Source organism: Lepus europaeus, chromosome 9, assembly GCF_033115175.1.
Source record: "Lepus europaeus isolate LE1 chromosome 9, mLepTim1.pri, whole genome shotgun sequence".
NCBI lineage: Eukaryota > Metazoa > Chordata > Mammalia > Lagomorpha > Leporidae > Lepus > Lepus europaeus.
The window spans coordinates 25629780-25657035 of record NC_084835.1 but is presented as its reverse complement, the minus strand read 5'-3'; the positions used below and the strand labels follow the sequence as shown (position 1 = coordinate 25657035).

At 43.8% G+C, this 27256-nt stretch overlaps 1 protein-coding gene across 2 annotated transcripts in view; it reads right to left on the bottom strand.

Moving 5' to 3' along the window:
* Nucleotides 1–27256, bottom strand: part of RAD54L2 (RAD54 like 2) — a 134305-nt gene that overhangs the window by 69381 nt on the left and 37668 nt on the right. For both annotated transcript variants that reach the window (XM_062200992.1, XM_062200991.1), the window contains exon 2: nt 14677–14869. In XM_062200992.1, coding sequence (XP_062056976.1) covers nt 14677–14815 — 139 coding nt within the window. In that variant the 5' untranslated portion in view covers nt 14816–14869. The remainder of the gene's footprint in view (nt 1–14676; nt 14870–27256) is intronic.

Sequence of the window (27256 nt, the reverse complement as noted above, 5' to 3'; positions counted from 1 at the left end):
CCCAGACCTGAAGAGCTGGCATCCCATAAGGGCGTCAGTTCTAGTCTCGGCTGCTCCTCTTCCAATCCAGCTCTCTGCTATGACCTAGGAAAGCAGTACAAGATGGCCCAAGTCCTTGGGACCCTGCACCCATGTGGGAGACCCCAAAGAAGCTCCTGGCTCCTGGCTTCGGATAGGTGCAGCTCCGGCCATTGTGGCCATCTGGAGAGTGAACCAGCAGATGGAAGACCTCTCTCTATGTCTCTACCTCTCTCTGTAACTCTGTCTTTCAAATAAATAAAATAAATCTTAAAAAAAAAAAAAAGCCAACTCATCAAGAGCAGCAAGAACTTCCACACTGCTAAACCCAATGTCAATTTTTTTTAAAGATTAATTTTATTTATTTGAAAGGCAGAGTCACAGAGAGACAGAGAGATAGAAACAGAGAGAGGTCTTCCATTCACTGGCTCACCCCCAAAAATAGCCACAACAGCGAGGGCTGGGCCAGGCTGAAGCCAGGAGCAAGGAGCTTCTCCAGGACTCTCACATGGATGCAGTGGCCCAAGCACTTGGGCTGTCCTCCGATGCCTTCCCAGGCACATTAGCAGAGAACAGGACTGGAAGTGGAGCAGCCAGGCCTCAAACCGTCACCCATATGGGATGCCTGCACTGCAAGCAGTAGCTTATCCCACTATATCACAATGCTGAGCCCCCAATGTCAATTCTTAGTCCTCAGACTAGGTGGCTTACCAGTACCCTTTAACACGTTGACAACTTGCTCCTTCTCTAAGAATTTCGCTCACTTAGCTTCCACAGCACTTTAAAAAAAAAAAAAAAAAAAGATTGATTCATTTATTTGAAAGTCAGAGTTACACAGAGAGAGGAGAGGCAGAGAGAGGTCTTCCATCCACTGGTTCACTGCCCAATTGGCCACAACGGCCGGAACTGAGCCGATCCGAAGCCAGGAGCCAGGAGCTTCTTCGGGGTCTCCCATGCGGGTGCAGGGGCCTAAGGACTTGGGCCATCCTCTACTGCTTTCCCAGGCCATAGCAGAGAGCTGGGTCCAAAGATGAGCTGTTGGGTCTCAAACCGGTGCCCATGTGGGATGTTGGTGCTTCAGGCCAGGGTATTAACCCACTGCGCCACAGCACCAGCCTCCCACAGCACTTTTCTCTTGGGTCTCTCTCCTTCTACGTCAGTGGCCATTTCTTCTCAATTTTCTTTCCTAGGTCATTGTCTACCCTCTCCACTTCCAAATACTGAAGTGCCCTATGTTTAGCGGCTCAGGTGACTTCTCTTCACTCTTACTTCTCAGATATCTCATTCTGTCCCATCATCTGTATGCAGACGTATCCCATGTTTTTATCTCCTCTGTACTCAGCAGTCCAATTGCTTTTTGGACATCTTAACTTGGAGGCATAAGACATTAAAGTTAACATGTCTCCAAAACCAAACTCCTATCTGTCTCCCATCTGCGTCTCAGCTCCAGTCATCCTATACCCAGAAAAAAGGGTATCTTCCAGCTTTTCAGGTCAAAACATTGAATCCGCCCTTAATTTCTCTCACACAACTTACATCCAATTAATCAACACATCCTATTGAATCTATCTTTAAAACATATTCAGAATCCAACTACTTTTACCACCTCTACCAAGCCACCATCACCTGCTGCTTGGATTTTTGCAAAATCTTCCTATTTGGTCTCCCAGTATGTACTCTGATCCCCCTTACAGCCTATTCCGAATGTATCAGAGTTGCCTTTTAAAAGCAAAGTCACTCCATTTCACTTCTCTACTCAAATCCTCCTACTGCTCTTACTATCCCACCTATCTGGAATATTCCTTCATTAGACAGTCACCTGGCTAGACCCTTGTACTAACTTTGAGTTTCAACTTAAAAATCATCATGTCAATAACGGTTTTTCCTGACATTCTACATAAAATAGCACTATGCCACACTGACACTTCACTCAGACCTTACCTTTCTTTATAACACTTAACACCTTCTAGCATACTGCTTATGTACAACACCCAGCAAAGAACAGTAGTGTGATAAATTCGACTGGATGAATGAATGCATCCTTTTCCCCTAAGGCTCTCACAAATTGTATTGCTCTCCTGACATCCCTTGTTCTCTTTGAGATATGCCATTGTTTTAATGGCACAGATGTTCACTGGACTACGCAGCTTTCCATGCAACTTGATTCCTTGTAGTCTTTATTTTTATTTGCTTATTTTAGAGGTAGAGTCACAGACATTGAAAGGGAAAAACAGAGAAAGGTCTTCCATTGCTGGTTCACTCCCCAGATGGCTGCAACGGCCAGAGCTGAGCCGATCCGAAGCCAGCAGCCAGGAGCTTCTTCTGGGTCTCCCACGTGGGTGCAGGGGCCCAAGGACTTGGGACATCCTCTACTGCTTTCTCAGGACATAAGGAGAGAACTGGATTGGAAGAGGAGCAGCAGGGACTAGAACCAGTGCTCATATGGGATGCCAGCGCCACAGGTAGAGAATTAACCTACTGCACCACAGCACCAGCCCCTCCTTACAGTCTTTAACTATTAGATGCCTTTCAATCAAGAACTTATTTACTTCCTTTATTTTTTTAAAGATTTATTTATTTGCTTGAAAGGCAGAGTTACAGAGAGGCAGAGGCAGAGAGAGAGAGAGAGAGAGGTCTTCCATCTGCTGGTTCACTTCCCAATTGGCCGCAATGGCCAGAGCTGCACAGATCTGAAGCCAGGAGCCAAGAGCTTCCTCTGGGTCTCCCATGTAGGTGCAGAGGCCCAAGGACTTGGGCCATCTTCTACTGCTTTCCCAAGCCATAGCAGAGAGCTGGATCACAGTAGAGCAGCCAGGACTCAAACCAGGGCCTATATGGCTTTACTCACTGTGCCACAACACCGGAGTCCCAAGAACTTACTTTCAACTAATGCACATGACAGCCTGCTCTGGTAGTCTTGTTTATAACATGGTGATTTGTTGGAGAGTCATCATTTAGGATTCATAGACAGAAGAATACCTTGTTCACTGAATGATGATAATGGTTCATCTAAAGGGATGTCTTTAGCAAAATGCCACCATATTCTATGCTCAGTTCTATTATCCTATTTTCCCCCCATGACTCGGATACCCAGGAGAGTTGACAAAATCCATTATGCAAGCAAAGTTAAAGTACATGTCGGAAGGTGGGTGTGGGCAAGGGGAGACAGGAGGGCATTGTGGTGTAGCAAATAAAGCCACCAGCTGAATACCAGCATCCCGTATGGGTACCGAATTGTGTTCCAGCTGCTCTACTTCCAATCCAGTGCACTGCTAATGGCCTGGGAAAAGCAGCAGCAGATGAGCCAAATGTTTGGGCCCCTGCCACCCACATGGGAGACACAGATGAGGTTCCTGGCTCTTGGCTTCAGCTTGGCCCACTACTGGTCATGCAGCCAGCTGGGGAGCAAATCAGCAAATAGAAAATCTCTCTCCCTGTATATCTCCCTCTCTCTCTGTAACTCTGACTTCCAAATAAATAATAAATAAATCTTTAAAAAAAAAAAAGTGGCCGGCACCGTGGCTCATTTTGCTAATCCTCCGCCTGTGGCGCGGGTACCCCAGGTTCTAGTTCTGGTTGGGGTGCTGGATTCTGTCCCAGTTGCTCTTCTTCCAGTCCAGCTCTCTGCTCTGGCCTGGGAAGGCAGTGGAGGATGGCCCAAGTGCTTGGGCCCTGCACCCACAGGGGAGACCAGGAGAAGCACCTGGCTCCTGGCTTCAGATCGGCTCAGCACGCCGGCCACAGCGGCAATTTGGGGGGTGAACCAACAGAAGGAAGACCTTTCTCTCCGTGTCTCTCTCTCTCTCTCTCACTGTCTAACTCTGCCTGTCAAAAAATAAATAAATAAATAAATAAATAAATAAATAAATAAAAGCACATGTCCATACAAAGGATTGAACAGGAATGTTCCTCATGACTTTATTTGTAATAGGGGGGAAAGAAAAACAATCCACCCTGCAAAGCAAACAGGGAGTGGATATACGATGGGTATATTTCCTTGGTGAATAATCATCATGATTGTCAAAGTCAATGTCCTTCTTCTCGGGAAAGACATGCTGAAGTATTTAGGGGTAAAAAGTCTTACTGTCTATAACTAACTCTCAAATGGATCAGGAAAAACGTATTTACACACATTTGTATGAATATGTATGCATACAGGGGAGGAAAAGATAAAATATACAGCAAAATGTCAACTGACCATGTCACATGATGAATAGTCAGTTTTCACTGTTTTATTATCCTAATTTTTCTGTAGTAAGCACATGTTATTTATGAACAGGAATTACTGTTAAATAATAAAGTCAACAAGCTGTTTCATATTTTAAATTTTGAAATATTATTCAAATTCCAGAGCCATCTCTAAAGCAAAATCTAGGACATTAGGAAATCAGAGTTCATAACATTTATTTGAAACTATTTTTGGAAGACGACATCTAGGTTCAAAATAAGGATGCCTAATAGGACAGGCAATAATAAACGGTGAAAACCACAACTTCCATGACCTATGCAGACTTGTGCAATCTCCCGGGGTTCTACAGGAGGGAGGAAAACACTGGCTAGGATTCCCACTGGACTGCTGACACTTCTCCCAGGTACAATTCTTCATGAAACAAAATTCAGCTACATTTCTTCTGCTTCTAATTGCTCAAAATTTTTTTCCTGCAGATTGTTGCTATTTATTTGTATGTCTAGAACTCACAATGAGTGTCTAAATTAACACCTGTTAGAACGCAAGCAAAAAAACACAGGGTTCCAGGCATATCTCAAACCACCACCACCACTGATCCTACATCCTCAGGCCCCTTGCCGATCTCCCCCTAGACTGCTCTGCCCTTTGCTCTTAAACTAACTCTACACTACAGCCACAATGGCCTTTACTTTGCTGATTCTTAAATAAGTATATTTATTCCCATCCCAGGGCCTTTGCATTGGCTCTCTGCCTAGAACACTTTACTCCTGATTCTTCAAATTGTAAGCAAAGAGAATAAATAGAAAGGGTCAGGAAAAAGAAAAAAGAAAAAAAAAAAAAAAAGAAAAAACCAAACTCCCCACTGGAGAGGCAGAAGCCCAGGAGTTGAGAAGAAAATCGTCTATCCTTACCTGCTGATCCAAGATTAAGGGGGTCAGCCTGAAGTCGAAGCTGATAGCCAGGAGGCTGGCTTTTTGTCAACAAGAGCACTATGAAACAGGTTCCAGAAGGGTTCCAAATAGGGGGGAAACAGGTTCCAAAGCAAGCCTTTGCCTAGTTTCAAGTCCAGGACCCTAGTAGCCTGATATGCCAAGTAAAAAAGACCAGAACAAAATGCCGAGGGAGCAAGCATTTGGCTCAGCAGTTAAGCTACCACTTGGGACATCCACATCACATCCCTTATCAGCGTGCCTGGGTTCAAGTTCTGGCTCCACTTCAGATTCTAGCTCCTGTTCCAAGGGGTAGTAGGTAACAGATCAAGTACTTGGGTCTCTGCCATCTATGTGGGAAACCCAGATGGAGTTTTGGACTCCTGGTTTTCACATGTTCCAGTCCTGGCTGCGGTGCGCATCTGGGGAGCAAACCAGGGCATGGAAAAACAGGTATCTCCCCCAACTCCCTGCTCCTGTTGTCTCTCTTTCAAATAAAGTAAAAACAAATACATTTTTTTAAAGATTTATTTGAAAGTCAGAGTTACACAGAGAGAGAAGGAGGCAGAAAGAGACAGAGAAAAAGAGGGGGAGGGGTCTTCCACCTGCTGGCTCACTTCCTAATTGGCTGCAACAGCCAGAGCTGGGCCAATCCAAAGCCAGGAGCCAGGAGCTTCTTCCAGGTCTCCCACACCGGTGTAGGAGCCCAAGGACTTGGGTCATCTTCTGCTTTCCCAGGCCATAGAGAGAGCTGGATTGGAAGAGGAGCAGCCGGGACTCGAACCCGCATCCAAAGGAGATGTCAGCACTGCAGGCAGCAGCTTTACCTGCTATGCCACAGTGCTGGCCCCAAAACAAATTTTTTAAATGAATAAATAAATAAGATGAAGAAGACCTGTGTGTTCTAAAAATATATGCCTATCAAGTTAGTCTGTATCCAGATCCACATACACCAGGATTTCTCAAACTTTTTCACTGAGGGGTCTTAAAAAATGCTATAGAAAATGTTCTCTTCCCTTTGGGGCTCTCAGAATACCATCAAACTCTACTCTAAAAATGTTTATGAAGATCTTGTTTTGCCTTAAAACTTGTGTTATAATTTCTATGTCACAATTTTTATTATAAATAAATAAGTTTTTACCAAAATACTGAACCTCCAACCCCTGATACCACCTAATCCATCTTCCAATAAAACTGATGCTCCAATAAGGTTTGTCACATTGACCCTAAAGTTCCATAAACTCCCAGGACCCCTATCAGAAACTGAGAAACTAAGTTTGGAAATGAAACCCTGTGGCAAGTAATCATCATCCTCAGAATGTCAGTGAGTTCATTAAGCCAATAGCTTCTTCTGGCTTGCACTTTGGTTTGTTTTCCAATAAAACTCCTTTAAAAAAATCTTATTCTTGTCTTAACTGAGTAAGGCCATCTACAACATAGGCCAAAACAGCTCAAATAATGAGTAGAGTGTTCTCAGATATGAAGGGTAGTCTAAAAGAAATTCAAGTGTTAGAGGGAAGGGAAATCTCATCAGTAATTAAGATTCATCATATACCTGAAGAATAACTGGAATTTTGAAGTGAAACCAGAAATTGGATCCATAAATCCAGGTGAATGTTAATAATAAACATAAAATTCTTGCTAGACAAACACATTAAATTCAGAAAGTCTCTCCCACCCCAAAAACTTTAGTGCATATTCAAGTCCAGGTTTCTTCATGCCATTTTTCTCCAATGTCTCACCGCTCCAGAAGGAAAGAAACTACTTCGGGAAAATAATGTTGGGATTTTTGCCATTTGTACAGAGTGATAAACCCTTGGAAAGACCTTTATCAAGGCTCCCTATCAATCACAGTAGACAAGGCCGTCAAGGAAGAGTCTATTACAGACTTAAAAGGTGGCACAATACCATAGAAAACAATGTGCCAATGAACAAGCAAAGCCCACAAATTCCCCCCTTACAAAGCCATGAAAGCATATGACTAACTACATTAACAAGCTATGTCACAATTTCACATCCACTGGAACATATATGAAGCAGCAACTAGAAAGAAACTTTTTGGTAAGGGTTGGATTATTCCAGAAATTCCCTTCATCTAAGTATTTCAAATTATCTTATCTGGGGGGAATAGACTGCACTTGAAGTAGAACTAGAAGAAAATGATGAGTTAGAACAACCATTACATAGAAAAGCCATTTCTAGAGCATTAGATTTTTGGATTCTCTACCTCTAATAACAACAGACCCTAAAGGTGCCGATGTCTAGCTTTCCCTGTTATCCCAAAAGAATAAAGGAAGGCCAGCATGGACATCAAGAGAAGAGAAAAAGAGAGAAATGGGAAATCAAATCCAAAATGTCTCACAACATGGATGGGTCCCCTAACATTTTATAAACAAAAAGCACTGTCTTCTCTCCACTTGCAGGCTGTTTTGAAGACAAGGTCATGGTACTGTTCCCCACCATCCAAAAGCTCCACCTTCTACCATGGCCACTTCTCAGACTGGTATCTCACCAATCTTCAAAGGTCAGTATCACAGGGAGACAACACCCTAATCTACCGTAGCAAAGACAAAATATCTTATCTTCCCCAAGCATTCCCTATCATAGGTTTCCCACCATCCTCCCAGGTTTTACCAGTTTCCTCCTCAACCCACACCTCTTATCCAGTAAGTCACCAAATCCCATAAATTGCAGTACCACAGTTGACCATTTACTCTTCCTGTGCTGCCAACAGATCCAAACAGTTCAAACCCTCATTACCCTTTCCCACAGAGTTCTATCATGGACCAAACTGGTCTTTCCTAGGCCATGTCTCATGTACATAGCCAGAGAAATACTCCTAGAATCAGAAGCCAGATGATTGCTCCTCAGTAAAAACTTCCACTGATTCTACGCCACCTATAAAACAAATTCTGAACCATCCTCCTGTGATCTGATCACAAACCATGTCTCCAATCTCATTTCATTCATCATCCTAAAGGTATATGATGTTTTACTGAACAAGAGAACTCATCACTCCCGAGCATCTGTCATACTTTTCCTTCTACTTTTGCCTTTACTCATGCTGTTAGATTTAACTTCATTTCACCTCCACTCAATGAGATTAGCAGTCAACTTCTTCCCTCAAAACACAAACAAGGAGGAGCCGGCGCTGTGGCGCAGCGGGTTAACACCCTGACCTGCGGTGCCGGCATCGCATATGGGCTCCAGTTCAAGACCTGGCTGCTCCACTTCCGATCCAGCTCTCTGCTATGGCCTAGGAAAGCAGTAGAAGATGGCCCAAGTCCTTGGGCCATTACACCCATGTGGAAGACCCAGAAGATGATCCTGGCTCTTGGCTTGGGATCGGCTCAGCTCCAGCTGTTGCGGCCAAATGGGGAGTGTACCATCAGATGAAAGACCTCTCTCTCTCTCTCTGCCTCTCCTCTCTGTGTAACTCTGACTTTCAAATAAATCTTTAAAGAAAAAAAAAAAAAAACCCACATACAAACAAGGGGCCAGTGCTGTGTCATAGCAGGTAAAAGCCACCGCTTGCAGTGCTGGCATACCATATGAGCACTGGTTCGAGTCCCAGCTGCTCCACTTCCAATCCAGCTCTCTGCTATGGCCTGGGAAAGCAGTAGAAGATGGCCCAAGTCCTTGAGTCTCTGTACCATGTCGGGGACCCAGAGAAAGCTCCTGGATCCTGGCTTCAGATCAGCACAGCTCTAGCCATTGTGGCCATTTAGGGAGTGGATCAGTGGATGGAAGACCTCTCTCTCTCTCTCTCTCTGCAACTCTGCCTCTCAAATAAATAAATAAATAAATTTTTTTTTTTTTAAAGCATCATAAAAAAAAAACTCACAAATAAGGAAAGAAGCAAACACATCACAGGCAAGGGAAGGATATTATAAGAATTTATGGTCTCACCTTTGGGACACTATTAAATGAACAAATATTCAAATTGTGATGTTCCTTGAGTGTAAGGAAAGGAGAAAAGGCATAGAAAATCTCTTAGTGAAGTAATAGCTGAAATTTTCTTCAAACTTGAGAAAGATCTGGACATCCAAGTACTGGAGGCCCATAGGACCCCAATTACACATAAGCAAAAAAGATCTTCACCAACACATTACAGTCAAACTCTCAAAACAAAGAATTCTAAAATTTCCAAGAGGAAAGTGTCAAGAGACTATTAGATTAATAGCAGATTATTAGATTAATAGCAGATTTCTCATGAGAAATCTTACAGGCCGGGAGGAATGAAATGATATATCAGTCCACACTCTGACATACGGAAAAACCCAACAACCAAGAATACTCTACCCAACAAAGCTATCTTTCATAAATAAAGGAGAAGTAAAGATTTTCCAAGACAAACAAAACTAAGGGAATTCATCACCACCAGATTGGCCTTACAAAAGATGCTTAAGGGAGTCTTTGAGACAGAAGCAATAGACAGATAACTAGCATCACGAAAACATGTTTAAGTATAAACCCCACAAGGAAAAGAATAAAGGATATTCAAAATAAATAAATAGCTGAGTTAATCAGTATATGTTACATACACGTGCTGAAATATTACACTGTATACCACAAAAATTTTTTAAATACTAATCAAAAAAATTTTAATTAAAGGAAAAAGAACCCACGGTCTCAGAGACAGAAAAAGTTTGAAAAAGGAGCAAAAGCTCAGCTTTGTCAATTTCTTGTTAAGTTACACTGAGTAGGAGCCAGGGCTGTGGCACAGTGAGTTAAAGCCCTAGCTCGAGTTCCAGCTGCTCCACTTGCAATCCAGTTCTCTGCTGATGCACCTGGGAAAGCATTGGAGGATGGCACATGTACTATAGCCTCTACACCGACATTGAACACCCAGATGTAGCTCCTGGCTCCTGACTTCAGATTGGCTTAGCTCCAGCCGTTGCAGCCATTTGGGGAGTGAACTAGCAGATGAAAGATCTCAAAGTTACACTGAGTAAGCCACTCATCTTTGAACCTCAGTTTCCTCATCTGTAAAATATCTCTACACCAACACATAAGGTTATCAGGACAATTAATTAAGACAGAGTGTGTCAAAATGCTTATAAGGGGATAGAGCTAAAGTAAGTACTAAACAGGAAATAATTTGTATTAGATGCTTGTATTAGAAAAAAATGAAAATTAATGAGCTATGCACATTCATAAGTTTGAAAGAAAGCCAAAATAAACCCCAATAAAGTAAAATTTAAAAGATTTATCTGTTTGTTTAAAGAAGTATAAGGACTAATATTATAAAATGGAGCCGGCGCCGCAGCTCACTAGGCTAATCCTCCGCCTTGCGGTGCCGGCACACCGGGTTCTAGTCCCGGTCGGGGCACCGATCCTGTCCCGGTTGCCCCTCTTCCAGGCCAGCTCTCTGCTGTGGCCAGGGAGTGCAGTGGACGATGGCCCAAGTCCTTGGGCCCTGCACCCCATGGGAGACCAGGATAAGCACCTGGCTCCTGCCATCGGATCAGCGCGGTGCGCCGGCCGCAGCGTGCTACCGCGGCGGCCATTGGAGGATGAACCAACGGCAAAAAGGAAGACCTTTCTCTCTGTCTCTCTCTCACTGTCCACTCTGCCTGTCAAAATTAAAAAAAATTAAAAAATAAAAAAAAATAATATTATAAAATGGAAGTTACATAGAAACAAACACAGCAGAAGGGTTGACCAGTTCTTTGAAAAGTCATAATCTTGTTAGTAAGTTATTGTTATCCAATAGAGATGAAACTTCAAATAAAAAGGGCCAAATAACAGTTCCTTGTTGAAAGGGCTTCTCAAATTGCAACACTATTGATATCTGGCCCACATCATTATTGGGGAAGGGGCTGCCCCATTTATTACAGGGTGCTCAGCATTCCACCAACACTATTAACATGCTCATCCCCACTTGCAGGAGCCGTGACAACCAAAAATGTCTTCACACATTGTAAACTGTCCCCTCGGAGGCAAAACCATTCCAGGTTGAAGCCACTGCTCTAAGAAAACAAAGGATCGCATCACACTGTAACAGCTAAGACGGGATTATTCATAGCTGTTCCTAATTTTAGAATAACTGGCCACTTTGTCCATTAGGACAGAGAATGACAGTAAGCCAAGGTAGCAAGGGCAAAACTAAAGAAATAGGGCCCAGATGTTTCTGCAAAACTGCAGTGTTCATGTGAAAGGAAAAGTTAAGAGTTAAAACAGTTGCAGAGCCCCCACAAGCAACAGAACTGACTTTAATTTCTAGGAATGAAAAGTCATTCTAGTGAAATATAAAGATGGTCTTGGAGTCAAATTCCAAAAAGTTGGGTACTCTAGCAGAGCAAGAAAATGGGGCAATACCTAATGTGACTTTTTAAAAAAAATTAATCTTAATAAACAATAAAAATGAATCACTTCAAGTTTTAAATATTTATTAGGGGCAAGCATGCGGCACAGTGGTTAAGTCACCTCTTGAGATGACCGTATCTTGTAATCAGAGTGCCTGTGTTGAGGCTCAGCTCTGCTCCCAATTCCAGCTTCCTGCTAATGCACGCCTGGGAGGCAGTAGATGATGGCTCAAGTACTCAGGTCCCTGTGACCCACATGAGAGACCAGATTGAGTTCCTGGCTCCTGGCTTCAGCCTGGCCCAGTGCTGGGTACTGTATGCATCTGGGGAAAGAACAAGTAGATGGGAGCTCTCTTTGTTTTCAAATAAATAAATAAATATATTTAACCTAAGAATTAAGCAAGTATTCTTTTAAAAAAAAATTGTACAACTGTACTATTCCAAGTCGAGACACAATTAAATTGTCACTTTTAAATGAATAATGGGGGCCAGCGCTGTGGTACAGTGGGTTAATGCCCTGGCCTGAAACACCGGCATCCCATATGGGCGCCAATTCAAGACCCGGCTACTCCACTTCCAATCCAGCTCTCTGCTATGGCCTGGGAAAGCAGTACAAGATGGTCCAAGTCCTTGAGCCCCTGCATCCATGTGGGAGACCAGAAGAAGCTCCTAGCTCCTGGCTTTGGATGGGTGCAGTTCTGGCCGAAGCGGCCAATTAGGGAGTGAACCATCGAATGGAAGGCCTTTCTCTCTCTCTCTCTCTACCTCTCCTCTTTCTGTGTAACTCTGACTTTCAAATAAATAAATAAACCTTTTAAAATAAATAAATAATGATAAAGTCCTCAGGAACATGTCACATAATTTTTTAATATAGTCACCTCTCAGTAACGACAGGGGATTGGTTTCAGGAACACCCAACTTCCCACAGACACCAAAACCAAGGATGCTCAAGTCTCTTATGTAAAATGGCACAGTATTTGCATATAACCTATGTATATCCTCCTGTATACTTTAAATCACCTCTAAATTGCTTCTATTATCTAATAGAATAGTTACATAAATAGTTGTTATATTGTATTATCCAGGGGATAATGACAAGAAAAAAGTCTGAATGTGTTCAGTAAAGATGCAGTTTTTTTCTTTGAATGTTTTTATCCAAGTTTGGTTGAACACACAATGTAGAACTTATGGATACCAACTGTAATTAAGAATCTGATAAGGCGAAGAGGATCCCAAGAAGCCAGGAAGGAAGACAGCATGTATATATCCACTTAGTCACTAGAGGCATCTAAAATTTAATCTTAACATAACAAGAGTACTAGAGGTTTCTGAAAATATAATACTGAGAACCCAAGTAATGAAAAATAGAAAGTGATGCACACACTTAGGGATTCTAACACCATTCTCAAGAACAAAGAGAACCAAGCAAGACAGTGTACTCTCACATCGTCACTGTTTTCCAGTATTTCTACTCGTTATACTTTAAAGAAACAACCTGCAGAATCAGTAGGGGAGATTCCAACTGAATAAGCTAACAATTTAGTAAATGCTACTGCTGGGGGAAAAATAAGTGAAATGATCATTTCCCTGCCAAGGGTAAAGTAGAGATGGGACAGAGATTTCTGGACAGGATAAAGGAGGGAAAATTGATTCTTGAATCAAATGGTAGCTGTTACAATGAATGAGAACTGAAGACAGTAACATCAGCAAAGAATGAAGGTCAGTGCTAGAATCTGGAGAACTGCAGAAGTGCTTCCTCCTAGGCTCCTTCAGATCCAAGTAATGATGATCCAAATGTAATGTTCAGTTGCACTAGAGTGGTCTGTTAGGAAGACAAACAGGAACAGATAGTCTACTCCTCAGTGAGCAGAATCTTACAAACAACTAAATGCTATACAGCAAAGACTGTGGTTAGACAGATGACTTAACATTAGACTCAAGGTTAAAAGAAAAAGCCCTGGGACAATGTTTGGCTTAGCTGTTAAGATGCCATCTGGATCCTGCAACCTGTACTGAAGTGCCTGGGATCAAGACATGACTCTGTTCCTGAATCCAGCTTCTTGTTGATGTGTTCCCAGTGATGGCTCAAGTAGTTGGTCTCTGCTACCTATATGAAAGCCCTAGATTGAATTCCTAGTTCTGGGCTTGAGCCTGGCCCAGTCTTGGTGGTTGCGGGCATGTGGGGAGTACCCAGAGGATAGAAGATCTCTTTCTGTCTCTCAAATAAATGTGGAAAAAAAGGAATAAGAAAAAGTTATTTCTTTTTTTTTTTTTGACAGGCAGAGTGGACAGTGAGAGAGAGAGACAGAGAGAAAGGTCTTCCTTTGCCGTTGGTTCACCCTCCAATGGCCTCCTCGGCCGGCGCGCTGCAGCTGGCACACCGCTCTGATCCGAAGCCAGGAGCCAGGCGCTTCTCCTGGTCTCCCATGGGGTGCAGGGCCCAAGCACTTGGGCCATCGTCCACTGCACTCCCGGACCACAATAGAGAGCTGGACTGGAAGAGGGGCAACCGGGACAGAATCCAGTGCCCCGACTGGGACTAGAACCCGGTGTGCCGGCGCCGCAAGGCGGAGGATTAGCCTATTGAGCCGCGGCGCCGGCCCTAGAAAAAGTTATTTCTTTAAATAAAGAAAGAAAAGAACAATGCCAGTGTCACTTCTAGAAATTGGGAGCAAAGGAAGTGAGCTGAACAAACCCCATAGAGGGAGTCTAGGGGCGACCTACCAGTTACGGAGACATAGTTCCCTCTCAATAGGAGCAGTTTACAGTAGGCAGAGCAGCACTGCGTAAGATGCAGTCAGCTCTCTAAGGTGTGAACCTGAGAATCTCTCCCCCAGACAATTCCCTCAACAGGAGCAGAACGATGAAAGCTCACAGGCCACCCACAGCTACCCAACATCTGCTGAAAGGATCCAGACCTCCAGGCTGCAAAGTTTTACCATAAGGAGCCTGCCATCGACTTCTCTTGGGCAACCCTGCTTCACTCCCAAATCTCTGGACCAGAGTCTATACATCTGTCATCGGTAAGCTAAATGCTAAAGGTTCTTCCATTTCTAAAACAAAGCTTGTGTGAAAGAACTATAATTCAGCATGAGCTCATTGTTGCTAAGACAGCAGTCTGTGTCTTCTCGCTGTGAGCCTACAAAATTCAAGTGAAAATACCACACTCCCCGAGAAAAAATTCCATCAGAACAAAGGATAAGGCGACGTGCCACTCACTAGAGCCACTCACCATCCAGCAGGTCTTCCTCGTCATCCCTATCATGCTCCTCCACTGCCACCTCCTCCTCCTCCTCCTCCTCTTCCGCATCCTCCAGCTCCACGTCCGGGTCCAGGTCTGGATCGCTCCCTGAGGCGGATTCGTCTGACATGGCTCCCAGAGGTCCTCAATGGGCATTACCGACTCATGGTCCGCTGTAGGGGTCCTAGGAGGAAGACAAGAGCCAGCAGAATTACCAACGGTTTCACTTAGGAACACAAAACTTTCAAGAAAAAAAACGCTGAAGATCAATCTCCCAGAGCTTTTCTAAGCAAGGGAAGCTAACATATCCAAATCTCAGCCTTCCCGAGTATGCTACCCTGAGACAGGTTTTGGAGACCCTACCCAGTTCAAGCTGCCCTTGGATGCTTTGACAAGAAAATATCTTAAAGTAATAATAAAATTATGTTCCTCATAATTCCCATTTGCTCATTCTTCCCTGCATCAACTGTTTGTTGAGCATCAACTCTCTTTATATGTATACACACACACACACACACACATATATGTATAGATACTCCCAGGTGCTATTCCAGGCTGTGACGACACAGGAGGGAGTGCTGAAATCTAGTATGTGCCAGAAGGAGCTGTCATTTTACATAGGGAGCCAAGGAGAAGGAGTGTGTTCTGGGCAGAATGATCATCAAGCCTTGCAGTGGGTATAACTGGGAATACTCAGGGAGTAAGAAATGGGTCTTAGCTGGGACAATAAGAAATGGGTCTTAGCTGGCCTTCAAGCACTATAAAGAGATCATTCATTTTCCAATCACCTGAATGAAAGGCTTCTAGTGGCAGCTGGCTCTGCCACAGTCACTCCTCCCAATCAAGTCAGGGGTCCAAAATGCTGCTGCAGCCTTGTCTTCTTTCAGGTTCTTGCCTGCCTCTTGCCCAGTTCCAGCCCCATTTCTTCCAAGAAGGTTTTTCAAAGTGTCCCAAACTTCTGGAATCATATTCCTTCTTCTGAACACCAGTGGCCATACTAACCACACTATCAATCTTTACTAAAGATTTCACATGGGCTATATAGGAAAGTGGTTTACCTTTTTGGTCCTGTGATCCAAACAAAATGGAGGGGAGAGAACATGGTAAATAATCTTTTATAAGACAAGGTACTGGAACCGGCACTGTTGTAGTAGGCTAAGCCTCTGCCTGCGGTGCCATCATCCCATATGGGCGAGAGTTCATTTCCTGGCTGCTCCTCTTCCAATCCGGCTCTCTGCTATGGCCTGGAAAAGCAGCAGAAGATGGCCAAAGTACTTGGGCCCCTATATCTGTGTGGGAGACCTGGAAGAAGCTCCTGGATCCTGGTTTCAGATTGGTCCGGCTCTGGCCATTGCAGCCATTTGGGAAGTGAACCAGCAGAACTTTCTCTCTGTCTCTCCACCTCTCAAATAAATAAAATTAAAAAAAAAAAAAAAAGACAAGCTACTACAGACACAACATCAACAATCAAATCATCCTTAAATTCTTCCCATCTCCCAAAATAAAACTGCAGCACAAGTCTCTAATTATTCAACACAAAAACTTTTTCAATACTGCAATCTTTTACTTAGGTTCAGATATAATTTGAAACACAATTTCTATCTGCTTAACAAAAACAGGGGAAAAAATAAAGCAAACTGAATCCATTTAGAGTTTTGGAAAATTAGAACTTAAGTTTAGGACTGCCAAGAGTTAAAATTTACAGCAGTTGGGGCCAACTTTTGATGCAGCAGATTAAACTGACACTTGCTACATTGGCAGATCCACAGAGTGCCAGTTTGTTTGTTTTAAAAGATTTATTTATTTATTTGGAAGTCAGAGTTACACAGAAAGAGGAGAGGCAGAGAGAGAGAAAGAGAGAGAGAGAGAGATCTTCTATCCACTGGTTTACTCCCCATTTGGCCGCAATGGCAGGAGCTGTGCTGATCTGAAGCCAGGAGCCAGGAGCTTCCTCCGGTCCTCCTACATAGGCGCAGGGGTCCAAAGACTTAAGATCTCTCCCTCTGTAACTCTACCTTTCAAATAAATCTTTAAAAAAAAAAAAAAGAATAACTATTAAATATCTTTGGTTCATTCAGTAGGTATTAGAAGCAGTAACTCAATTAAATTTTCAGCAACTTTTGGAAGTAAAATTTATTTCTCAACATTTGTAGTGAAATGGACCTAAAAATTACATATTGGGGCTGGTGCTGTGGTATAGCGGGTAAGGCCATTGCCTGCAGTGCCAGCATCCCATATGAGCACTGGTTCAAGTCCCAGCTGCTCCACTTCTGATCCAGCTCTCTGTTATGGCCTGGGAAAGCAGTGGACGATGGCCCAAGTCCTTGGGTCCCTTCACCTGCATGGGAGACCCAGAGGAAGCTCCTGGCTCCTGGCTTCAGATCAGCACAGCTCCAGCCATTGCAGCCATTTGGGGAGTGAACCAGTGGATGGAAGACCTCTCTCTCCCTTTCTCTGCCTCTTTTTTTCTATGTAACTCTTTCAAATAAATAAATAAATAAATCTTTTCAAAAAATGAAAAATAAAAATTACATATAATTCAACAACTACTCTGTTTGCAAGTCAGTGCTCATAATCAGCATAACCCCTATTTTATCCTACTATCTGAGATAAGTGTATTTTCCTGGAAGCATGCTTGACTGATTATGGAGTGGCTTTTAGAGTAAAATTTTTAATTAGCAGTTATATTGAGGTAACCTGAATTCCTGTCATTTTGGAGGAGAAATTGTGTGGTGATGAATGACACCACTTACAGGTAAACAGTAACAAGGAAAAGCCTTCTAGATGCCCCCAGTCAACAAACCTCAGCCCCACACTCCCGATACAAGCAAAAATCAATTAAAAATCCAACAACCACACACAATGTTATGACACGAGAGATACTGATTCAGTCCTCGATTTAAAATAGTTTTTTTTTATATTTATTTTATTTATTTGAAAGAGAGTTACAGAGAGAGTTACAGAGAGAAAGAGAAGTATTACATCCACTGATTCACTCCCTACATGACCGCAACAGCCAGAGCTGAGACGATCTGAAGTCAGGGAACCTGGAGCTTCCTCCGGGTCTCCCACACGGGTACGAGGGCCCAAGGACCCGGGCCACCCTCCACTGCTTTCCCAGACTATAGCAGAGAGCTGGATGGGAAGTGAAGCAGCTGGGACATGAACCAGCGCCCATATGGGATGCCAGCGCTGCAGGCAAGGGCCTTAACCCACTGCACCACAATGCTGGCCCCCAAAACAGTTTTAAAATAGACAATTCTTTAACATAGTACCCAGAAAATAGAGGGGATACAGGGATGTTGAGAACGAGGTACCAAAATACAGTGACATAGAAGGAGTAGGCTGTACTGTCCTATAGTACAGTAGGAGGACTATCATTCACAGCAATTTTTTAATGTATTTTTTAAGGAATTAGAGAGGAGTTCAAAGGCTCCTAACACAAAGAAATGATAAATGTCTAAGGTGATGTAAATGTAATGATTGGATCATAACATACTGCATGTGTTTAGCAAATTATCACGCTGTGCCATGTACAATTATTACACGTTAATTTTAAAAACAACAAAAATAGTATCTAGACTACCAGATGACAATAATAGAGAAGAGACTGGAAAGCAATGAGATCCTTCAATCCCATCAAATTTGCTTTTTCTCTTTCCTTCCCTTCCACGGGAAGGAAATCTTCCTTTACAGAGATTTATAACGTATTCTTTTCTTTGCTTTTAAGAACCACATCAACTACTTAAAGGTAAAATTTTGCTGTTACCATCTCCTTCCAAGAGGCAACATTGGGAAAATCGGGAAAGTTTGCCTAGGGGCAGCACAAAGTCATTACATTCTGTCTCCAAGAGCCCCCAAGACACCTCCACGGAGTAGGGGGTAAGGGATGGGGGTGGCAGAACAGCCTTTCAGAACACAGGACCCGGAGCCCCGAGTCAAGAACCTGGCTCTTAGTAGAACTGTTAGACAAATGTGAAGGTTAAAATTGATATTGTAAAAATAGACCTCCCCCATGTACTCCTCATTCCATATGAAACACTGTTTCAAATCACCAGACTCTGCCTATAATACAAAGACAAACTAGAGAATAGTGATAGGGGTACTGCACCTTTACGAGGTTCTGTGTTTCTACAAAGCCAACTCTGGGAATCAAATTCTATTTTAATGAAACAGGAGAACTCGCTATTTAAAGAAATCCTAAAAAAGAACCACTCTGAAAAGCAAATAATCAAACCCTAAGCATGTTAATAAGTCTACAGTTTAATACACTGGATTGCAAAAAGAAGGCTATAATTATGAAGAAACACACAACCAATTCTAGTCCAGCCTCTCACAGCAATCTTAGGAGAAAAGGAAAAGGCTATTCTGTCCTGCGAAGTTTACCAACAATGACACCTGCCTGTGGAGTAATGTCTGGCCAAGAATTAACAGAATTAATAATGTGAACACAGCACTTAGAAATATCCCAGAGGGAAAACACAGGAGGACAGACGGACGGACGGACGGACACACACACACACACACACAGTCTTTGCTCACAAAACAGACCATCTCTGGAGAGTCCACACTGAAAACACAGGACTGTGAGTACATACTCACTATCTCATCACCACGGTGATGTAGGAAATGACCCCCTAAAATACCAGAATTTGGGGTGCCATACAATATCACCATATGCTATCACCAAAAGAGTGAGCCGGACACACCATGTCCCAGGCCTTTAATCCACTCTCAAAGGGGAGTGGTTAATTAACCTGATTGGCTGGTGGGTACCCAGGTGTGGCCAGGTAGGGGCATGAGGTCACACAGGGGCGTGGCAAAGTTACCAGGTAGGGTGTGAGGTCACACAGGGGCATGGCGAAGGCGTGATCTTCCAGCTAACAAAGCTAAATCATTTTAACTGGTATGCCTGCCTACTTCATTGGGGCAGACGATGCAGTTTCAAGGACATCCTCATGGTCCTCAATGGCATCATAATCCTGTCTCTTAAATAAAAGAATCCTTTCTAAACTCCTCAATTTTTTTTACTTTGAATATATTAAATTTCCTCAAATGATCTCAAAGCAATTCCATGGCAAGGGCAACTGCCTTTTCTTGCATGAAGAATAAAAAAAAAAAAAGGTGGATTTAACCTTATTTGCAAGTGAAACAAAACTTCTTTAAAAGCAAAAAGAAAATTCAAAATTCAATACAATGCCTTCAAAGAAGTCCATTAGTCTAAGAATTCATGTAATCCAAAGAAATAGTTCAGTTAACACATAGTACCCCCAGGTTCTTCCAGTCTGCTGAGATCCACTGTGAATACAAAAGTTACTGTCAGCTCCAGCCGTTGTGGCCAACTGGGGAAGGAACCAGCAAATGGAAGACCTCTCTGTCTCTACCTCTCTCTGTAACTCTGTCTTTCAAATAAATAAAATAAATCTTTTAAAAAAAAGTTACTGCCAAACACTTTCCTGAGCAAGACAAAGACATTGTTCCAATCACACTCAAAGTGACTTTAAACCTCCAGGTAGACCAAGTGCCTTTTGCTTATCTGTTAATTACCTGAAGCAGCCATTGAGCTAAACTGACACAGTTCAACATCTTTCACTTTATAATATATTCAGACTTTCAGAAATTTAGAACTTATGACAAAAAGAAACACATTAAGACGACAAGGAACAAGGCAACAGGAGAGAACTCCAAAAGACAACACAACGGAGGCAGGCCCAGTGAACTGGTACCACACATTACAGAGGCACTTAAAAGACATGTTTATAGAATCAGCTACGAAACCTAAATTCCAGTCACAACCCTATCTCAATGGGTAACCAGCTGCATGACTATGCAACTCAGTTCTCTTTCCCAGCTTCACTTACCCACTCTCAGAGCAATCAGGCAGAGAAATGGGCCTGGGTTAATCTTCAAGATCCCTTCCAGACTGAAAACCAGGAGTTCTCAAGGGGTGACTCAGGGACTCCTTCATGGAAGCCACAAAGTCAAAATCATGCATGGTTTGAGCTACCATAGTGCCAGTTAGGTCCACATGCATACCACCCTGAAAATGTGCAGGTTAGAGCAATATGGTTTGTTTTTGTTTTAAGATTTATTTATTTGAAAAGCAGAGTTACAGAGAGGCAGAGAGAGAGAATGAAGTCTTCCAGAATCTTCTGGTTCACACCCCAGATGGCTGCAAAAGCTGGAGTGGCGCCAATCTGAAGCCAAGAGCCAGGAGCTTCCTCCAGGTCTCCCACACAGGTGTGCGGACCCAAGGACTTGGGCCATCTTCCATTGTTTTCCCAGGCCATAGCAGAGAGCTGGATTGGAAGTGGAGCAGCCAAGACTAGAATCGGCGCCCATATGGGATGCCAGCACTGCAGGCAGCATGGATTTACCCGCTATGCCACAGCTGGCACCAGCAATGGGTTTTTTTCTCTTTTGTTTTTGGGCAATGGGTTTTTATATACAAAATAGACAAAGTTCTTTGATCTGCTTTCATATCCTACATTGCAATTAACCTTTAAGAAACCAATGCCTGTAAATTTTGGTACACTATCACAGAATACACACAATTATCTGAAAAGACTATTAAAACACTCCTCTCAGCCGGCGCCGTGGCTCAACAGGCTAATCCTCCGCCTTGCGGCGCCGGCACACTGGGTTCTAGTCCCGGTCGGGGCACCGATCTTGTCCCGGTTGCCCCTCTTCCAGGCCAGCTCTCTGCTGTGGCCAGGGAGTGCAGTGGAGGATGGCCCAAGTCCTTGGGCCCTGCACCCCATGGGAGACCAGGAGAAGCACCTGGCTCCTGCCATCGGAACAGCGCGGTGCGCCGGCCGCAGCGCACTACCGCGGTGGCCATTGGAGGGTGAACCAGCGGCAAAAGGAAGACCTTTCTCTCTGTCTCTCTCTCTCTGTCCACTCTGCCTGTCAAAAAAAAAAAAAAAAAAAAAAAAAAAAAGAAAAAACACTCCTCTCTTTTCCAACTACATTTCTGTGTGAACTGGTTTTCTTCATGTGTTTCAACAATGCAGTAAGTAAACAACAAAACAATCACAACAGACTAGATATAGAATAGCAGATCTGAGAATCCAATTGTCTCTACCAGAAATTTTCAAATGTGTAAAACAATTCTACTCTCCTACTTTTTTTTAGAAAATGTTTTTCATTAATTTTATTTATGTTAAAATACAGTGAGTTTTTTTTTTTAGTGTATCAAATATTTTTAAATGTACTTTAATTTCTAGTACTGATAGATATAAACCACATGAACAAAAGCTCCTTGAGGCCCTCAATAATTTTTAAAGGTATGTAAGAGTTCTGGGACCAGCGTTATGACACAGTGGGTTAAAGCCCTGGCCTGCTGTGCCGGCATCCCATATGGACACCAGTTCAAGTCCTGGCTGCTCCACTTTTGATCCAGCTCTATGCTATGGCATAGGAAAGCAGTAGACGATGGCCCAAGTCTATGGGCCCCTATACCTGTGTGGCAGACCTGGAAGAAGCTCCTGGCTCCTGGCTTCGGATCAGCTCAGCTCCAGCCGTTGCAGTTATTTGGGGAGTGAATCAGTAGATGGAAGACCTCTCGCTCTCTGCCTCTACCTTTCTCTAACTCTTTCAAATAAAGTAAATATTTAAAAAAAAAAAAAAAGAGTTATACAACCAAAACATTTGAAAACTGCTGTCCTAAGACTGTAAGACTTAAAGATTTATGAGCTCTTCCTTCAAATTTTCAAGCATCACAAAGAAAAATTTGTGATTTTTTTAAATAAAGATTTATTTGTTTATTTGAAAAGCAGAATTATAGAGAGGCAGAGAGATAAAGAAGCCTTCCATCCGCTGGTTCACTCCCCAAATGGCTGCCAACAGCTAGAGCTGGACCAATCTGAAGCCAGGAGCTTCTTCCAAGTCTCCCACATGGGTGCAGGAGCCCAAGGACTTGGGCCATTTTCTACTGCTTTCCCCCAAATAATTGTATTTTTTAAATGTAAAAAGCATAGAGCCAGTGCCGTGGCATAGCAGGTTAAGCCACCGCCTGCAATGCTGGCATCCCATGTAGGTGTTGGTTCATGTCCAGGTTTTTCCACTTCTGATCTAGCTCTCTAATGACCTGGGAAAGTAGCAGAAGCTGGTCCAAGTGCTTAGGTTCCTGCCACCCATGTGAGAAACCCAGATGAAGCTCCTGGCTTTGGCCTGACCCAGCCCTTGCCATTGCAGACATTTAAGGAGTGACCAGCAGATATAAAATCTCCCTTTTCCCTACCTCCCTTTCCTTCTGACAACTCTTTCAAATAAATAAAAATATTTAAAATGTAATAAGCAGTGGTTGGCATTGTGGCATAGCAGGTTAAGCCACCACCAGCAATGCCAGCATCCCATATGTGCACCAGTTGAAGCCATGGCTGCTCCACTTCTAATTCAGCTTCCTGCTAATGGCCTGGGAAAGCAATGAAAGGCCAAAGTGCTTTGGGTCCCTGCATCCACATGAGAGACCTGGAAGAAGCTCCTGGTTTCTGGCTTCAGCCTCACCCAGCCCCAAACGTAGCCATTTAGGGAGTGAACCACTGGATGGAAGATCTCTCTTTCTCTCTGTGTAACTCTGCCTTCTAAATAAATAAATCCTTTTTTTAAAAAATGTAATTAGCAGAGGAACAAATTATGTGATCATGAAATATCTGAACTACTCCATGCTATATCCAAATAAAAAACTATAAGGGGCCGGTGCTGTGGCGCAGTAGGTTGGAGCCCTGGCCTGAAGTGCTGGCATCCCATACGGGTGCCGGTTCTAGTCCCGGCTGCTCCTCTTCCGGTCCAGCTCTCTGCTGTGGCCTGGGAAAGCAGCAGAAGATGGCCCAGGTCCTTGAGCCCCTGTACCCACGTTGGAAACCTGGAGGAGGCTCCTGGCTCCCGACTTCAGATCAGCTCAGCTCCGGTATATGTGGCCATCTGGGGAGTGAGCCAACGGATGGAGAACCTCTCTCTCTGTCTCTGCTGCCTCTCTCTGTAACTCTCTCTGTCTTTCAAATAAGTAAAATAAATCTTAAAAAAAAAAAACTATAAAATTAACCTTACATATAAATGATATGTGCTAGTTACTATGTAAATGTCATTAGCCACTAAAAGCAAACTGTTTCAATGACTGAAGTAAGACTACAGTTGCAGAGTCACATTTTTACTTTATTCCACTGAATCTCCACTATCCAAGCCCCATTTAAAATGGCCAAGGACTGAGGTCCCCAGTGTTCTCAAAAATCCCGTAGCTTAAGATCTTCAGCAGGACACCTCTGCAGGGTCAGTCCCAGACAGTTTGGAAGAATGGGGATTGGGAAGATATGAGCTAAAGCAGGGTTGACAGTCTTGGCTATGAGAAGCCTATGTGACACTGGCACTGCAGGCACTGCTCCACCCAACACAAACCTGGGCTCTGAAAAATTCACTCACACATTAAAACATCAGTGTTCATATGAAGGTGGTAAAGGGGGGTAGGGACAGAAGTTCTTTGAATATAGTGGATGATCAGGTAAGCGTGTAAGCAATTCTGGCTAGTTATGTCACCATTCAACTTCTGAGCCTGTGTCTCTTTCCAGACAGCTCTAATTTAAGATGGACATTACTGAGATAAGTCCACATATGCAGGACAAGAAGGCCCACTTTGCCCAGTCTCCCCTGAGCCTAACCCAGACTTGAACCTAGATCTGCCTAAAAGCAGATCAGTTTTAACTGCTAGATGATGAGACTGAAGAGACTTGGAGAAAAGTAAAATCATACTCAAAGTCTCATCTTACTGGGGGCTGGTGCTGTGGCTCACTTGGTTCATCCTCTGCCTGCAGCGCTGGCATCCCATATGGGCGCCGGGTTCTAGTCCTGGTTGCTCCTCTTCCAGTCTAGCTCTCTGCTGTGGCCTGGGAAGGCAGTGGAGGATGGCCCAGGTGCTTGGGCCCCTGCACCCGCGTGGGAGACCAGGAGGAAACACCTGGCTTTGGATCGGCGCAGCACGCCGGCCGTAGTGGCCACTTGGGGGGTGAACCAACAGAAGACCTTTCTCTCTGTCTCTCTCACTGTCAAAAAAAAAAAGTCTCATCTTGCAACTCCTGCTTCACCAATACCTCTACTCCCTGTCACCAATCTCTTCCCAAAGCACAGCCCTCTGAGGCTCCTCCCTCTCCTGAACTCTATCACAGAGCCACGAAGCTCAGTCTAGGTGCTTTCAAACACAGACAAATACAAGCTGTGCACAGGGTGGGTGGTCTGATATGGGCAGCCCTGTGAACACACAACATGAACTGTGACAAAGACTTCTCTGTATTGATACAAACTACCCACCAGGCAAGACCCTGAAGAGCTCTGTGCAAGTAGTATTTCAACAAATCAAAGCGCTTTTTTTTTTTTTTGACAGGCAGAGTGGACAGTGAGAGAGAGAGACAGAGAGAAAGGTCTTCCTTTTGCAGTTGGTTCACCCTCCAACGGCTGCTGCGGCCGGCGCACTGCGGCCAGTGCACCAGGCTGATCCAAAGCCAGGAGCCAGGTGCTTCTCCTGGTCTCCCATGGGCTGCAGGGCCCAAGCACTTGGGCCATCCTCCACTGCACTCCCGGGCCACAGCAGAGAGCTGGCCTGGAAAAGGGGCAACCGGGACAGAATCCGGCGCCCCGACCGGGACTAGAACCTGGTGTGCCGGCGCCACAAGCGGAGGATTAGCCTATTGAGCCGCGGTGCCGGCCACAAATCAAAGCTCTTTTAAACGAGACTATGGCGGAGACCTGACATGAACCCTTTTACAACACAATAATAATCACTGATTTTCTGAGTTGATGCTGATCATTTTAGATTTTCAATTGCCAATTCTATTAAAATAGCTGTAACTACATGATATAGTTGTTTGATTTATAATGTATGACTACTATTTGGTGAAACTTATACTCATATTTTCACCTCATTTTACAAGAAAAAAATAATATGCTATTTACTGTATTTGTATGGTTATTAAGCTTTTGTCTTACTTTGCCAGTGACTTGGGCACTCTATGCACTTAGCTCCTTAAAGACACCGATGAACTCTGGCTCTGTTTCTCATGGCTCTAACATGATTGGTAATGTCTGTAAGCTGCAAATCCCCTTATGGTGCTGTGGTATAAAACAAAAATATATTTGGTCTTTTTCTCTCCCTCCTGATAGAAAAGTCCTAAAACCTTTGGAGTTTCTTGAGTAACAAGACTGTCCCTTTTGATCACACCAGTTTATGCTACTGAAGAGATATAGGGTAAGACCCCTAGACAGCCTTGGGATGGAATGGGTCAGCAGAAAGACCAAACGACTAGAGAAACTTTTATTCCTACCCACTTAGCTCTGGGAAATGGAATAGGGATCTAGAGATCAAGCTCAAGAAAAGCTCTTGAACAATGAGCTTCAGAGAGCTCCCAAGTTGATGAAGACATCAAAGTACTGGGATGGTGGCACACTGAGAGAGGGCACAGAAGCTCTGCACGCCCCCACTAATACTTTGCCCTAATTTGATGGTTTCTTGAGTTGTATCCTTTGTAATAAAAAGGTAAATCCAAGTAAAGTGTATTCCTGAGTTCTATGAGCCATTTAGCAAATTATCAAACTTAAGGAGAGGGGTTGTGGGAATGTTCTATTTATAGCTGATTAATCAGAAGTTACAGGTGACCTGGGACTCAAGACTGGCAGTGGAAATAAAGGCAGTATTGAGAGATTGAGCCCTTTAACCTGCAAGATCTGCTCTATCTCTAGGTAGGGTCAAAACTGAACTGAAGGGGTTGGCACTATAGCGCAGTGGGTTAATGCCCTGGCCTGAAACACCAGCATCCCATATGGGCACCAGTTCAAGACCTAGCTGCTCCACTTCCAACCCAGCTCTCTGCTATGGCCTGGGAAAGCAGCAGAAGATGGCCCAAGTTCTTGGGCCCCTGCACCCACGTGGGAGGCCATAAGTTCCTGCCTCCTGGCTTGGGATTGGCGCAGCAGTTGGGGAGTGAACCATTGGATGGAGGACCTCTCTCCCTCTGCCTCTCCTCCCTCTGTGTAACTCTGACTTTCAAATAAATAAATCTTTAAAAAAATTGAATTGAAATGTTGAACATCCAGTTGGGTGCCCAGAGAATCAGAGAACTGGTCATTGGTATTACAAATCCAGTGCCACTGTGCTAAATCACAGTAAAAAGTTTTTTTCCTGAAGTTATGGGAAGATTCATATCTTGACTTCCCATAAGTAACTGTGGGATTTACTTCCATGCAACAGCTAGACAGCCACATTTCCCACAGGCCTCAATTAGTAATCGAATGGTACAAGGGTTTCTAAGTGGATATCATAGAGGTTCTACCCCCTCAATTCACAAAGGAACCAAATCTGTTTCAGATGCAGGGTTCTCCACGTTTCTAATGGCTAATAAAAAACCAATCATGGGCTGGAGCCGCGGCTCAATAGGCTAATCCTCCGCCTTACGACACTGGCACACCGGGTTCTGGTCCCGGTCGGGGCGCCGGATTCTGTCCCGGTTGCCCCTCTTCCAGTCCAGCTCTCTGCTGTAGCCCGGGAGTGCAGTGGAGGATGGCCCAAGTCCTTGGGCCCTGCACT